General features: G+C 45.9%; 2 protein-coding genes across 2 annotated transcripts in view; both read right to left on the bottom strand.

Moving 5' to 3' along the window:
* pcca (propionyl-CoA carboxylase subunit alpha) overlaps window positions 1-6097 on the bottom strand; it is a 37803-nt gene extending 31706 nt beyond the window's left edge. Inside the window, exons 1-4 of the mRNA XM_004572043.2 lie at window positions 5991-6097; window positions 3358-3435; window positions 3169-3216; window positions 2414-2482 (exon numbers count right to left, since the gene is read on the bottom strand). Coding sequence (XP_004572100.1) covers window positions 2414-2482; window positions 3169-3216; window positions 3358-3435; window positions 5991-6068 — 273 coding nt within the window. The 5' untranslated portion in view covers window positions 6069-6097. The remainder of the gene's footprint in view (window positions 1-2413; window positions 2483-3168; window positions 3217-3357; window positions 3436-5990) is intronic.
* A 2191-nt stretch (window positions 6098-8288) lies between these two features.
* On the bottom strand, window positions 8289-13172 carry LOC101472716 (uncharacterized). The gene is made up of 2 exons (XM_004572042.2): window positions 12396-13172; window positions 8289-9739 (listed from the first exon to the last, which is right to left on the bottom strand). The coding sequence occupies exons 1-2, from the start codon at window positions 12916-12918 to the stop codon at window positions 9108-9110; spliced, it is 1155 nt and encodes a 384-aa protein (XP_004572099.1). The 5' UTR covers window positions 12919-13172; the 3' UTR covers window positions 8289-9107.

Raw genomic sequence — 13172 nt, 5'->3', positions numbered from 1 at the left:
CCGGAGGGTGTGTTCCAACTACAGGGGGATCACACTCCTCAGCCTCCCTGGGAAAGTCTATGCCAGGGTGCTGGAAAGGAGAGTTCGTCCGTTAGTCGAACCTCGGATACAGGAGGAACAATGCGGTTTTCGTCCTGGTCGCGGAACACTGGACCAGCTCTTTATCCTCTCGAGGATACTTGAGGGTGCATGGGAGTTTGCCCAACCAGTCTAATTTTTATGGACAGGATTTCTAGGTGCAGCCAAGTGGCGGAGGGCTTTCGCTTTGGTGGCCTCAGAATCTCATCTCTGATTTTTGCGGATGATTTGGTTCTGTTGGCTTCATCGGGTGAGGGCCTCCAGCTCGCACTGGAACGGTTCGCAGCAGAGTGTGAAGCAGCGGGAATGAGGATCAGCACCTCCAAATCTGAGGCCATGGTTCTCAGCCGGAAAAGGGTGGAGTGCCCACTCAGGGTCGGGGATGAGTTCCTGCCCCAAGTGGAGGAGTTCAAGTATCTCGGGGTCTTGTTCGCGAGTGATGGGAGAAGGGAGCCGGAGATCGACAGACGGATTGGGGCTGCAGCTGCAGTAATGCGGACGCTGCACCGGTCCGTCGTGGTGAAGAAGGAGCTGAGTGTAAAAGCGAAGCTCTCAATTTACCGGTCGATCTACGTCCCTACCCTCACCTATGGCCACGAGCTGTGGGTAGTGACCGAAAGAACGAGATCGCGGATACAAGCGGCAGAAATGAGCTTCCTCCGAAGGGTGGCTGGCCTCTCCCTTAGAGATAGGGTGAGAAGTTCGGCCATCCGGGAGGGGCTCAGAGTAGAGCAGCTGCTGCTCCACATCGAAAGGAGCCAGCTGAGGTGGTTCGGGCATCTGACAAGGATGCCCCCTGGGCGCCTCCTGGGTGAGGTGTTCCAGGCATGTCCCACCGGGAGGAGGCCCCGGGGCAGACCCAGGACACGCTGGAGAGATTATATCTCTCGGCTGGCCTGGGAACGCCTTGGTATTCCCCCGGATAAGCTGGAGGAGGTGGCTGGGGAGAGGGAGGTCTGGGCCTCTTTGCTTAGGCTGCTGCCCCCACGACCCGGCCCCGGATAAAGCGGATGAAGATGGATGGTAGTAACAGGTAAATGAACTTTTTAAAAATTATTTGAATAAATATGAGTGCTTGTCTATAAATACACAAACAATACACACATGCTTTCAATTGTGTAATTTAAGTGATCCGAGTAGCTCTGCTTTGGAAGTTCAGTTAACTCTAGAAATGTGTTTTGGAGTTTGTACGTGCTTTGTCTCTAGGGGCCATATATAAACATATATAAATAAAACCACTTTTTTTACATTAGTAATTCCTTTTCTGCATAATTTTATATTATTGTTAATGATAAATTAATTAAAGCAACAAAACAACCTGAAGAGCCGGTTCGGAGCCGAAAGAGCCGGCTCTTTTTAGTGAGCCGAGCCGAAAGAGCCGGGTCTCTAAAAAGAGCCGGAAATCCCATCACTACTAGTGAGCCTTGCCCCCGGCTCGCTATCGAGCTAGTGGGTAACAGACGTCTCCGAAAACGTCGGAGCGCTTTTGAAAATATGCGGTGTCTTGATAAACTGAGCAGATATTTGAGGTTTACACAGCTACATTCTCGCCTGAAAATATGTCAAACGTTTATTTTGTGACCCAGAAAGAATAATAAGAGTAAAGTTAAAACTAACTAGCTGCCGCCATTGTTGACAACTGAGCTGGGCTGCGCTATGAATTCTGGGACACAGCTTCTTCTTCTTCGGGTTTAACGGCAGCTGGCATCCTTGTACATGCAGTGCTGCCATCTTCTGTTTCAGTCCGTTATTACACTCTTAAATCCTGCTACTCATTCCTGCGTCTTTTGTGATCTTACAAAGCTTCAAACAACGCGTCGACTATTAAATTAGTCGTCGACGATTTTGATAGTCGACTAATCGTGACTAGCTGACTAATCGTGGCAGCTCTAGCGGTAGTGTACATGGTAATGTCAGCACACAAACAAGGTTTTTTAATCATCAGTCAGGTATGAATAACATTAGTTATTATACCTGACTGTAACACAGTCAGTGCAGAAGCATCAGCTGATTTATCACTGCCCAGGTGTCTGATCCAACACTGAAGTGTTAACTATAAACTATGTAATATAAAACCATTCCTCTTTGCATCAACGTGCATTAACTGTTAACTCTCAGGATAAAGTATTTAAGTTAACCTGAGCTTGAATTTACGTTTAACCTACTGAATCACATTCAGATCACACTGAGTTTGAAAATTCAAATGAAACCCTTGAACACAAAGACAAGTCCTCAGGTAGGTGTGAAATAAAACCAGCATGCAGTTATTCAACACGAGGTTATGTCTAACATCAGAGTTCCCCTGCTCCCTGGAAATGCACAGGTCGTGACTCACAGCGCTGGAGTCTACATCACTGTGAACAGCCACAGTCTGGATGCCCATCTTCTTGCACGTCTTGATCACCTGATTGAAAACAAGGAAAATACCTCACAGTAGAACATATCAGCAGGCACAGCCAACTGCACCAATCAGCTGCAGCATTAAAAGCACTGAGATATGAATAATATATAGAGGATGTCATTATCTGTATTGGAAATCATGGATCCCGGACGTTTACCCCACCACCACAGCCCCCGTGCTGCTACATAATATCAGGCAGCTGGTGGCTGAAAGGTGGACCCACTGATGCAGAAGTTAGCATGAGATGAAGAACGTAGGCAGAGCACCTTTCACAGCTGAGCCCTGCAGAGTTTCCTGCTGCAGCAATGAGATGGGCTGTGAGCTGCAGCTGCTCTCTGCTTCATTTTAAGATGAACAGCTTGACACGTCCACGCATGAAACACATTCATCGTGACCATGACTTAACATTAATCACACACGAAAACTCTATTTACAGCTGTGTGAATGCTGTTTTTGGCATTTGGATAGGTCAGGGGTACGGACCTGTTATTGTCAAGGATCACTTTGCTACCTGTGGTCCCATACGAGCACAAGTACTGTCACATTTAAAGAATTCTGGCACCAACTTGATGTGAAAGTCGATACATATCAGTGGCATTTATCCGTAAAGTCAAAGTGGAATTTCCTCTTAGTCCCCCCAAAACAACCAGCTGTTAACTGTACATATTGTGTGAGTCAATGAGAGTTACCCTGCAAGCAATCTCTCCTCTGTTTGCAATGAGGATCTTATCAAAGGTCTGCGGAGGAAGAAGACAAACAGCAACGTTGCATTACTACAAAGACTTTGTACTGAAAGTAAAATATATAGATTTTCTTAATCAGCATTGTTGAAAATATGAATACAAAAATGAAATAAGCAGACGAGAGCCATGCATTACCTTTTCATTGGGACTAGATATGGTGGAATACTGAGCCTCTCTCTGCACAACACAGCATCTGGACTGGAGAGGGGAACACTGCAGAGCACACAGCACAACTTTACTGTTAGTGCACGCGCGCACACACACACACACACACACACACACACACACACACACACACACACACACACACACACACACACACACACACACACACACACACACACACACACACACACACACACACACACACACACACACACACACACACACACACACACACACACACACACACACTGACCTCATTACTGATTCTTAGAAACAAGTAAATATCCAAATATGCTACAAAGAGCCTCTCATTGAAGTTTAAGTAAAGTCGGATATTTTCCTTTGAAGTTTTGCTTGAAGACTTCAAAGCATTCTTCTTCATTTTTATTGACAGTTTTGAGCCGGTAGAGCAGTGTGCTTGTGGCTGAAGTTCTACACAGGTGAGCAGGAAGAGACTAACTGCACCTACTTATGCTCGCCAGCTTTGACAATAACGGGGTTTATGCTTGAGCTCGATCGCCACCTGCTGGACTGTCTGCCTGCCTGCAGTCAGTGTGTAACCAAGCAGCTTTGGGAGGAGAGCGCGGAGTGCTGGAAACAGTGAAAAGTGTCACTGGCTGCGCTTTTCCTGCTTTATGTGTCGTTTCTCTGAAGCGTTGGTCCGTGTTCCCGTTGCATCGCTCCCCGCTGGGACTGCGATGATTCATCGAGTAATTCCAACGAATCGATTATGAAAAATTCTCGACACGCATTCTTCGCATCGATTGTCGTCTAACGCGCAGCTCTGTAGCAGATGCGTTTAAACACCAGCGTTTCTCCGACATTTTCAACTGAAACAAAGCTGCAACAGAAACGTATGCAGGAGCAGTGAATGAACGAGAGCCCCCAGCTTTAACATCACACTGCAGAACAACAGCAGCAGTGATGATGACGTGGGCACAGTTTAACGTGGAGCCCGAGTCTGTCCACACACCGTGACATGCTGAGCGTGGAAGAAACAGCAGCGCTGTTCCTGGAATCAACATTAAAACCTTTACAGGGAAAAAGTCACGGGAGGTCTGCATCAAAGCACCTGATCAACTTTCAGCTACAAAGTGTCTGACACAGCACAACATCTGGATCAAAACATGCAGATGAACTGTCAACTTGGTGTGACTCCGTGTTTGAGTTGCACAGCTCGCTGAAGGCTGACAGGTGTCGCGATAAGGTAGCTACCCCCTGCATCGGGAGCGCGCGCTGTGCATGGAGAGCAGTGGGATGAAGCGGGGAGCTTCCACAGACCTTCAATCAGTAGATGACCTGCGGCACCTCCTGAGCTACAGCCACTCCAAATGCAGGACATGGCCTGAGCTTTTAACTATTTGTTCGCAGCTTGTCACCTGGTTTCCGTCTGCCTGTGTTTGAGGTGCCGGTGTCCCAGTTGCACAAACACGGGATGTTTGATGTGCAGGGTCACAGCAGCCGACTCAGTGCAGACAGAGGAGGGAGAGGGCAGCACAGTCCCGGGAATGTCTGTGGCATGAAACAACAGGCCACGCATCACCCGCAGTATGGGCTCAAAATGTGGTCATAAATATTTTGTACTTGTAAATCAGTTTTGTATGTGTTAAAAGAATTTGTGTGTGCGTAAAAAAGATTTGTATGTGGACTTAGCCAAAAAACCTGCAAGTTACAAGTACGAGTTCTGACCCTATTCTTTTGAAGAACCAGCAAAAAAACCAAACTCTTGTAGAGGGCATAAAGTCAGAGATAGAAAAGACAAGGAGCAGGTGCATCTAGTACAGGTAGAGCTGCTGCAAAAACCCACAGAGCTCAGCAGCCAGCAACAAATTCTGGATCCTTTGCTTTTAGTTAGCAGTTAGCATTAGCAGCACATCCTGCGTCCGATGTGAAAGGACCTTTATGCTGCGCACTGTGACTCACAGCAATGGTCCTGGGTCAGCCCTGACTTTGTGTTAAACTAATCCTAAAGTATTAATGGTGTTTCTAACCACTGATATAGCACAACTTTTTCCTTTCAACAGCTGCTGAAAGTTAGGGGACCTAGCTGCTATCGGATATTTATATAGAGATCCTCCAGCTTCAAACTGTATCACCCTTCAAGGACCTGCAGTTCAACCATCTGTTCTCTGATTGGATTGTTACATTTGTGATTGACATGACATTGACCAATCAGATGAAAGCAAGAGAAATAGGGTCAAAATTCGTACTTGTCACTTGCAGTTTTTTTTTTGGCTAAGTCCATGCACAAATCTTTTTACTTACGCGCGCGCGCGCGCACACACACACACACACACACACACACACTCTGTTTACACATACAAAACTGATTTACAAGTGCAAAATATTTATGACCACATTTGAGCCCATACCCGCAAGACTCAGTGTCTACTCTGCTGCACAAGATACGCGACACAGCAGCGCCAACATGTCAAGTTTCAGCGCAAAATACTTTGAAACCTCTAACAGTGTGGTACAGCCCCTCGTAATGGAAACTCCAAGTTTGTTTCCAGCGGCTGTTCCGTCACAGACTCTGCGGACTGTGCGTTAGCTGTTTGTGGAGGTCCTCTGAGTGAAAGCACAGACCCTGGCGGTCAGCTCACCTTTACAGCGAACAGAAGCCTCTTTAACGTCGAAGGAACACTGTGCGCCGCCATGTTGCCGATCATCCACAACGTCATGACGTAGCGTGCAGAGCGCACAGCCGCAGGAGGCCAGTGTGATGCCAAAAAGTGATTTCCGGTACTTAAATAGTAAATACTGAATCATGCCAAGCCAGAAAGAACATTTGTGCCATAAGGTAGAAGTGCCAATCAGTTTATAGCAAAGACACTTTAATATGTTCTTTGATTATGAACTCTGATTGACATTAAACATTAAGAGCGGCCAGGCCAACGGGGCAGCAGCAATTGCAGCAAATATAAGATAGATATTTAAAGTGACCAAAAATGTTTCAGGTAGATTTGGATAACTCTTTTCTCTTAAGAAATCAAATTTAAAAACTCCTTTTTGTATTTACTCAGGTTATCTTTGTCCAACATTAAAGTTTAGTTGATGACTGGAAGCATGTGAGCAATGTGTTTGTAGATATGCAAAAAAACAACAACTAAGAAATGAGGAAGGGGGCACAGCACTGCACATGCCCAGTGCAGGAGTCGTGATTCAAACCTTCCAGAGCTGCAGTCAGCCCTCGGATGAGCCTAATAACTTACACATGCTGAATTCTTTCTTGGCTGGAGAGCCTCCTGGGTTTAATCTAGGTGCAGAAATGTTTGCTTTGCACAAGAGTCCAAGAGCACCACTCACCAGAGCTGTGAAGATAGCACACCCCAACCCAAAAGTAACTTAAAATGCTTGGAACAAAATTTTCATTGGTATATAAACACGACTAAACACGCTTACTGAAAATGCTGTCCCTTTGTTTGCCATTAGGTTTCTGAGGGCCTCAGGGTGCTATCCTAGCTGATATTAACACATCACATGTCGGTTGCAGACACACTCACACCCAGACACTTCTTTAATTACATCCTTTAGCCTTTGAAGTTAAAGGGACCCACACAGTTGCTGCAGATTTCTTGGCTGAATTCATCCCCCGTTTCAACCACATCCCAACGGTGCTTTGTTGGTCTGAGCTCTGGAGACTCTGGAGGCCATCAGAGTACAGAGAACTCCTCGCCACGTTCTAGAAACCAATTTGAGATTATGTGAGCTTTGTGACATGTAGTGTTGGACTCAAACTCACAGTCTGGCTCTGGTCTTTAAAGAATAGCATTAAGGGTGTCAAGACACCAATACACCGCCACCACCACCCACATCCAGAGCTGCAGATACAAGGCAGGGTTAATTCACGCTGTGACATTACATCAAACTGCCATCTGAACGTTGCAGCAGAAGCCACGGCTCATCAGACCAGACAACGTTTTTCCAGTCTGGTTAATGGACTTACCTTCCAACTCTAAGCAGTCTGACCATTATTTTCTAGCAGAGTCACTCAGCGGATGCTTTCTCTTTCTGAGGTCATTCTCTGTTAACACTACAGAGGTTTGTCTGTGACAGTCCCAGAGCAGTCCACCTGGTAACAGCAACACCTCGTCCCAATTCTGATGCTCACTTCGAAGTTCACTGTTATCTTGACTACATGTGTAAAAGCATTGTTCTGCTGTGTGAATGGCTAATTTGATCTTTGCATTAACAAGCAATTCAGCAGGTATGCCTAATGAAATAGCATTGAGTTCACTCGAGCAGTGTCAGAAAGCATTTATCTGGCAACGTGCTTTAGTAACTTACCCAAGGGCATGACGATGTATTTGATTGGTGTTGCCTGTAGCTAATGTTACAAGAATGTATCAAATTTTAAATTCTGAACCAGCTGCTGGTCAAAATATAGACAGCTTTCATTTTAGCTTCTTTTCACCCAGATTAGCCCAAAAGCATGCTGCGCTGCTGTGAAACATCCTGGCAGTGGATGAGTGCACCCTCCACATAATCTTACTGCCACAGGCTGGATCGCACTTTCAGGTCTACCTTTCACATCACTGAGTCAGTCTGTACAGGGGAGCCACCTACCTTACTCTCTCTGTCAGAGTATCAAGACACAAGAACATGGAGACTTCCAATGCAGGAAACCCCTGATACAGTCTGCCTGGGGTAAGCTTTGACATGGTAAGTGTGAATACTTGGTGAATTATCATGTTTAGATAGACTTTTGCAATGTGTTCATGGCAAAATTAAATTACAACCTTTTAGGAGGAACCACTGTGGTTATGGTTGGTGGACAGTTCCACCTGCTGCAGGTCTCTGAACTTTTCTGGTGGGTGGATCATGAATCTGAGCCACATATGAAGAGTGCACTTTAAAACAGTTACTTTTTTAAGCAGTTTCAAAAATCATGCACACTTCTACTTCTTTTCTTGATTTATTGATGCACATTGTGTGTAGGACATGAGATTTTTGAAAGCTTGAGGTGCTGGAAATGAAGTGTAAACAAACACAAGAGATTAACTCACTCATAATCCAACCGAGATTCAGTGGGAGATTCAGTACAAACAAGGACGTGAGTATAGTTTCACTGACTTCTGCTACGTTGGATTAAACTCACAAATACTTCCAGACTTCTGTTTGTTACTAAAGACCTCTGTATGCTTCCACAGAGGTGGCGGCCTGACAGCAGAATCAGCTGTTCCAGATCAACCTTTTAAAGTTGTACAAACCAGTCTGCTCGAAGCATACAGAGACTATAAAGTACTCCCCTGTGTACCTGCTGGTTTGGTCCTGCCGTGTTACCTTGTGTACATTGGTGCTGTGACATCAAGGAAACATTAACCTCTTTCCATCAACTTGGCCCCTAAAATTGCTTCACCTAAGTGGAGCCCTTGAATTGGTCATTGATCCGTGTCTCTAGAGGTCGTCATGTACACAAATCTCTTTAATATTCGCTGATCCACTTGCACAAAGTTAACTCCTTATCTTAGTTCAGGTTAGCTAGCCATGACTGATAACTTGCAGTAAAACATTTTGTTTCATAATCAGGAGTTCCTCCCGTCCTTTCGGACACCATTTGAGCCGTTTCTGTTGATCCACACATTTTTAATGTGACACAGTCCCTTTGACCTTCTCCGAGGGCCACCGATGTGGAACCATGCAGCTGCTTGTTCTGGCCCGACCTGGATCTGACGATATGAGATCTGTTCTGCGAGTCAAATTTCACCAGTCCCTCAACTTTACGTGACGTACTCCTCGTCATCACTAGGTTCTGATTTGATGTGGTCTGGGTGAAGGAGAGGAAAGTGTGGTGCTGTAGTCCTGGTACAGACATACCACTCCTTAATGTTAGACAACTGAGGTAAGGCTGGGTTGACTGAGCGCTGGCTCCGCCGTGGGGTCCTGCCGCTCTGCTGCTGCTGGCTCAGCTGGCTCTTCAGGCCTGAAAGAGAGAGATCCAGAGGCATCGCTACCGGAGACGAACTCCGTAGCAGCAGCTTATGGTCCACTTCGCTGGCTGAACGGAGGTCCAATTCGTGATTGGACAGCAGAGAAAAATGAGTGTTTCTGTCAGTAAGTGATGGAGAGAGGTGGTTCATTTTAAGGTCAAGGGGCTCGAGGACAGCCGGATGAGGTTGCTGGAGTTGAAGAGGGATGGCATTGTACAGGTCCTGGGTTTCAGAGGTAGGTGATGACTTGATGTGAACCTTCATGTGTTTGCGCAGGGAGCTGGGGTGGGTGTAAGACTTGGTGCATCCTACTGCCTTGCAGTCGTAGGGCTTTGAGGCTGTGTGGACCTGCGAGTGCTTCTTTCGGTCGCTGCTGTTGGCAAAGCGCCGCTCGCAAAACTCACACTGGAATGGCTTCTCACCTGAAAAACAAACATCACACGCACAATTATCAGCCTTGCAAAGGGAATGGACCTGAAAAACCAACATTCAACTGGACACGTTCAAAGGAGTGATGCTGAGAAATAGCATTGTTATTCCAAAAAAGGACACTTGTTTCTAAAGAACAGTAAATATTTAATGGAATCGTATTTTAACCTCCTAGGACCTGCGTCCCCATATGTGGACGTCACATTTTGGGTTATTTAGACCAAAATACTCAATTTTGCTCTACAAGGGCCTGATATCCACTTACGAGGACATTATGCTGCTACTGTTCTATCAAAATGTTAAACGAATATCCTCATGTGTGGCTCTCATTTTTCTTAAAAACAAAAATAAGGTTAAAAAAAAATCTGGTAATTCTTTGTTTTTACATTCATCAGGTCCCAATCAGCCCAAATATCAAAGAGAAATTAAAAATGCTGCCGTGGAAGAGCTCGGGTCTTAGGAGGTTAAATAATCAAAACTCATATCAAAGTTGGAACGCAGTGACCGATGTTCAGCAACCATCACTGAGCACACAGTTAAAGCAGGTTTAACAAATATGATGCTGCTGAAGAAGTGATCCTTTAGCTTTTAGGCATACATCCCAGTCAGGGAACAGCTTCCAAACCTCAGCAGAGTGATGTTGCTTTTTAAGAAATGAAGGTTGATCCATTGAGAAATTAGCAAAACAGCAGCTCTTGAATGGTGACTGAAAGCTTTGAAGAAGAAAGTCATCACCAACAAGAAGGCGATTGGTTACAAAAGAAGCAAATCTGTGAGTGCAGAACAAATGGTGCTTGATATCCTCTGTCAAGCATGGTGGAGGGAAGTTATGGATGCTGCATGATTCCTTCCCTTTGTTTTTAAATGTAATATCTCCAGTAAATGTAATAAATAGAAGGAAATTTAAACCAAAAAATCTGCTGCAGTTTTAGATCAACAGTCAGGAACCACATTGATTAATGCAGCACCAAATGGACAGAAGAGCTGTGTAGGTCAGGCTCTCACTGCTTCCATGCAGACACGCTGCAGCTTGTGAGAGCCCATATGGAAAAGAAAAAGACAATATACTTATAAAGCTTATATGATTTACTCATGAAAGTGGCCACTTTCTCATTACTTTCATATATTGTTTTAGGAAGTGTCCAAAACATACAAGTTTCATTTCTATAATTTTCAAGGGATCTCATATCTGTTTTCACTCTTGTATGCTTTTCATACACGTTTCACACAAGGCAGATACAACCTTTATAAGATTTATATTTATCTTTTCCATATGGGAGGACAGACACACACCAGGGTTTTTACCTTCTTCTGGGATAAAGAGAAAACACAGCGGGGTCAGCGAGGAAGCACCAGCTAATAAAAAACCCTGTTTTCACATAAGACTGGATGATTTAGCTTAATGTAAAACGATGAATGATTATCAGCAGAAGAGATAACGACATGCTAAATTTTAACATTTGCATGTTTTGTATTCCTTTTGAAAACACAGTTGTACTAATGCTTTCATGCTGTCTTTAACGGGAATGGGAGTGATGTCTTGGGGAAACTGGAAGCACACATAAAAGCATCGACTGTATTAAAGATGAATGCAGTGGCAGACCTGTTTTTGAAGCTATGTGCTGATCTTTTTTCGCCTCACCACTATAGCTACACCAACACGGGCTTCACTGGAATCTGTGTCCATCTTTTATGTACAGTCTATGTACAGAGCCTCTACCGTGACATCATGCCATCACAGGCCTTCCTAGAAAAAGTCTATATCAGTAACATAAACTCAGTGTTGTGGTAATAAAGCATCTTTAAGAGACATGGTCAGAAAATGGACCTGCATGTATGTGGGACCACTCAGCTACTTATACGGCTGCAGACCACTTAGCTGGAGCCTCTGTGACTCACATCAGAAGCAGCTTTTCTACCAATCAGAGAGCTGGTGGCTTGAGCCCCAGCCCCTTCAGCCTGCATGTCCAAGCATCCTGGAGTAAGTTGATCCATTAGATTGTGAGTGCATGCATGAATGTTAGACGTGGCACTTGTCTATAGAATGAATGAATGAAGGTGTGTGAGAGCTTGTTGGGGGGGGGGGGGGGGGGGGGGGGGGGGTGCACCCAGTAAGTACCAGTTTTTATTGGATGCAGTTTCAGAGCATCTGTCACACATGCAGCCAGTTTCAATCAGCGCCCTGCGCTACCCTGCCCGTGATGTCGGTACAGCATCGCACTCGTTTTCTGCATTGTGTGGTTGTTTCTAGTTTAGCTGGTGACTTTTATACTTTTACTGGCTTATTGATTTCAAGATCCTAAACGCAGCAAGCGCTGTTGTTATTGATGATTAATAACTGATGTATAGTCATTGCCCAAGGACGGGTTTACCGCTCATACACGTCCTGAGGACTAAACTAAAGCTCAGTGCTGACCTGTGCTGATGCCTGTCACCTAGGAAACAAGGGAGCACTCAAGTCTAATGTGAATCTACACCGAACTAAGCCCAAGTAAACATGGAGGGGATTCCTAGCAGGGGAGAGCGCTGTGTATTATGCTGTGTTCTCGGTCCCTGACAGGAAGCTTGTGTTGACGGATGGCACGGACTGAGCGAGCGCAATGACAGTATCTGCGCTCTCGTAGCAGTCACACAATCACGAACCCTTACCAGTGTGCGTGCGCGTGTGGATCTTGAGGTTTTCCGAGCGTGCGAACATCTTGCCGCAATTGGGAAATGCGCATGAAAACGGCTTCTCCCCGGTGTGCACGCGAATGTGGTTAATGAGTTTGTATTTGGCTTTGAACGCCTTCCCGCCGCGCATACACTCGTCCCACATACAGACGTGACTGAGGCTTTCCAGCCCCGCAGCTACATGCTCGGTGGTGACGTGGTCCACGAGCTCGTGCATGGAGCTGAAAGTTTGATCGCAGACGGATGTCGCCGTCCGCCCAAGCCTCTGTCTTGAAGAAGTTCGGTCAATCCATTTGCACACTAGCTCCGTTTTAACGGTGGGGCCTTTGGAGAAATCCAGCAGGCCGTCCATCCCACCGCCCGCATCGGTGTCGGCAGAAGCGGGGATACTGGTAGCTCTCGGATGGGGTGGCGAGACGATGCTAGAAGCTCCAGAGTTGTTGTTCCCCAACGGAGAGACGAGGCCATTGTGCCTGGCCACCACAGCCGTCCGCTTCATGCTCTGCACGGCGGGCTGTCCCGCTCCTGTCGCCACCAGCACACCTTGCTTTCACTTAAAATGAGTTCAATCCAACTGGCCAAAGCCTCACCACTATCACGCTTCCTTCCTGTGTGTTTTAGTCGAGGCGAGAGCGCATGCGGCAGCGTTTTTACCCCCCGCTGCTCGCTGTTAGCTCCCGAGAGTCAAAGCCTCCATGCTTCTATTTACTGTGAATAGAGATGAACGGAGTCGAAGGAATACAGCAGGACGCG

Source organism: Maylandia zebra, linkage group LG13 (genome assembly GCF_041146795.1).
Source record: "Maylandia zebra isolate NMK-2024a linkage group LG13, Mzebra_GT3a, whole genome shotgun sequence".
NCBI lineage: Eukaryota > Metazoa > Chordata > Actinopteri > Cichliformes > Cichlidae > Maylandia > Maylandia zebra.
The sequence above is the reverse complement of the archived record's forward strand: the minus strand, read 5'-3'. Positions and strand labels throughout refer to the sequence as shown.

What these genes read in the sequence shown, in the direction of transcription:
- LOC101472716 (XM_004572042.2), bottom strand. Translation starts at nt 12,918, where the DNA reads ATGAAGCGGACGGCTGTGGTGGCCAGGCACAATGGCCTCGTCTCTCCG. An exon ending in CCACACGCGCACGCACACTG is followed by an intron (nt 9,740 to 12,395) that starts GTAAGGGTTCGT and finishes TTTGTTTTTCAG; the next exon opens with GTGAGAAGCCATTCCAGTGT.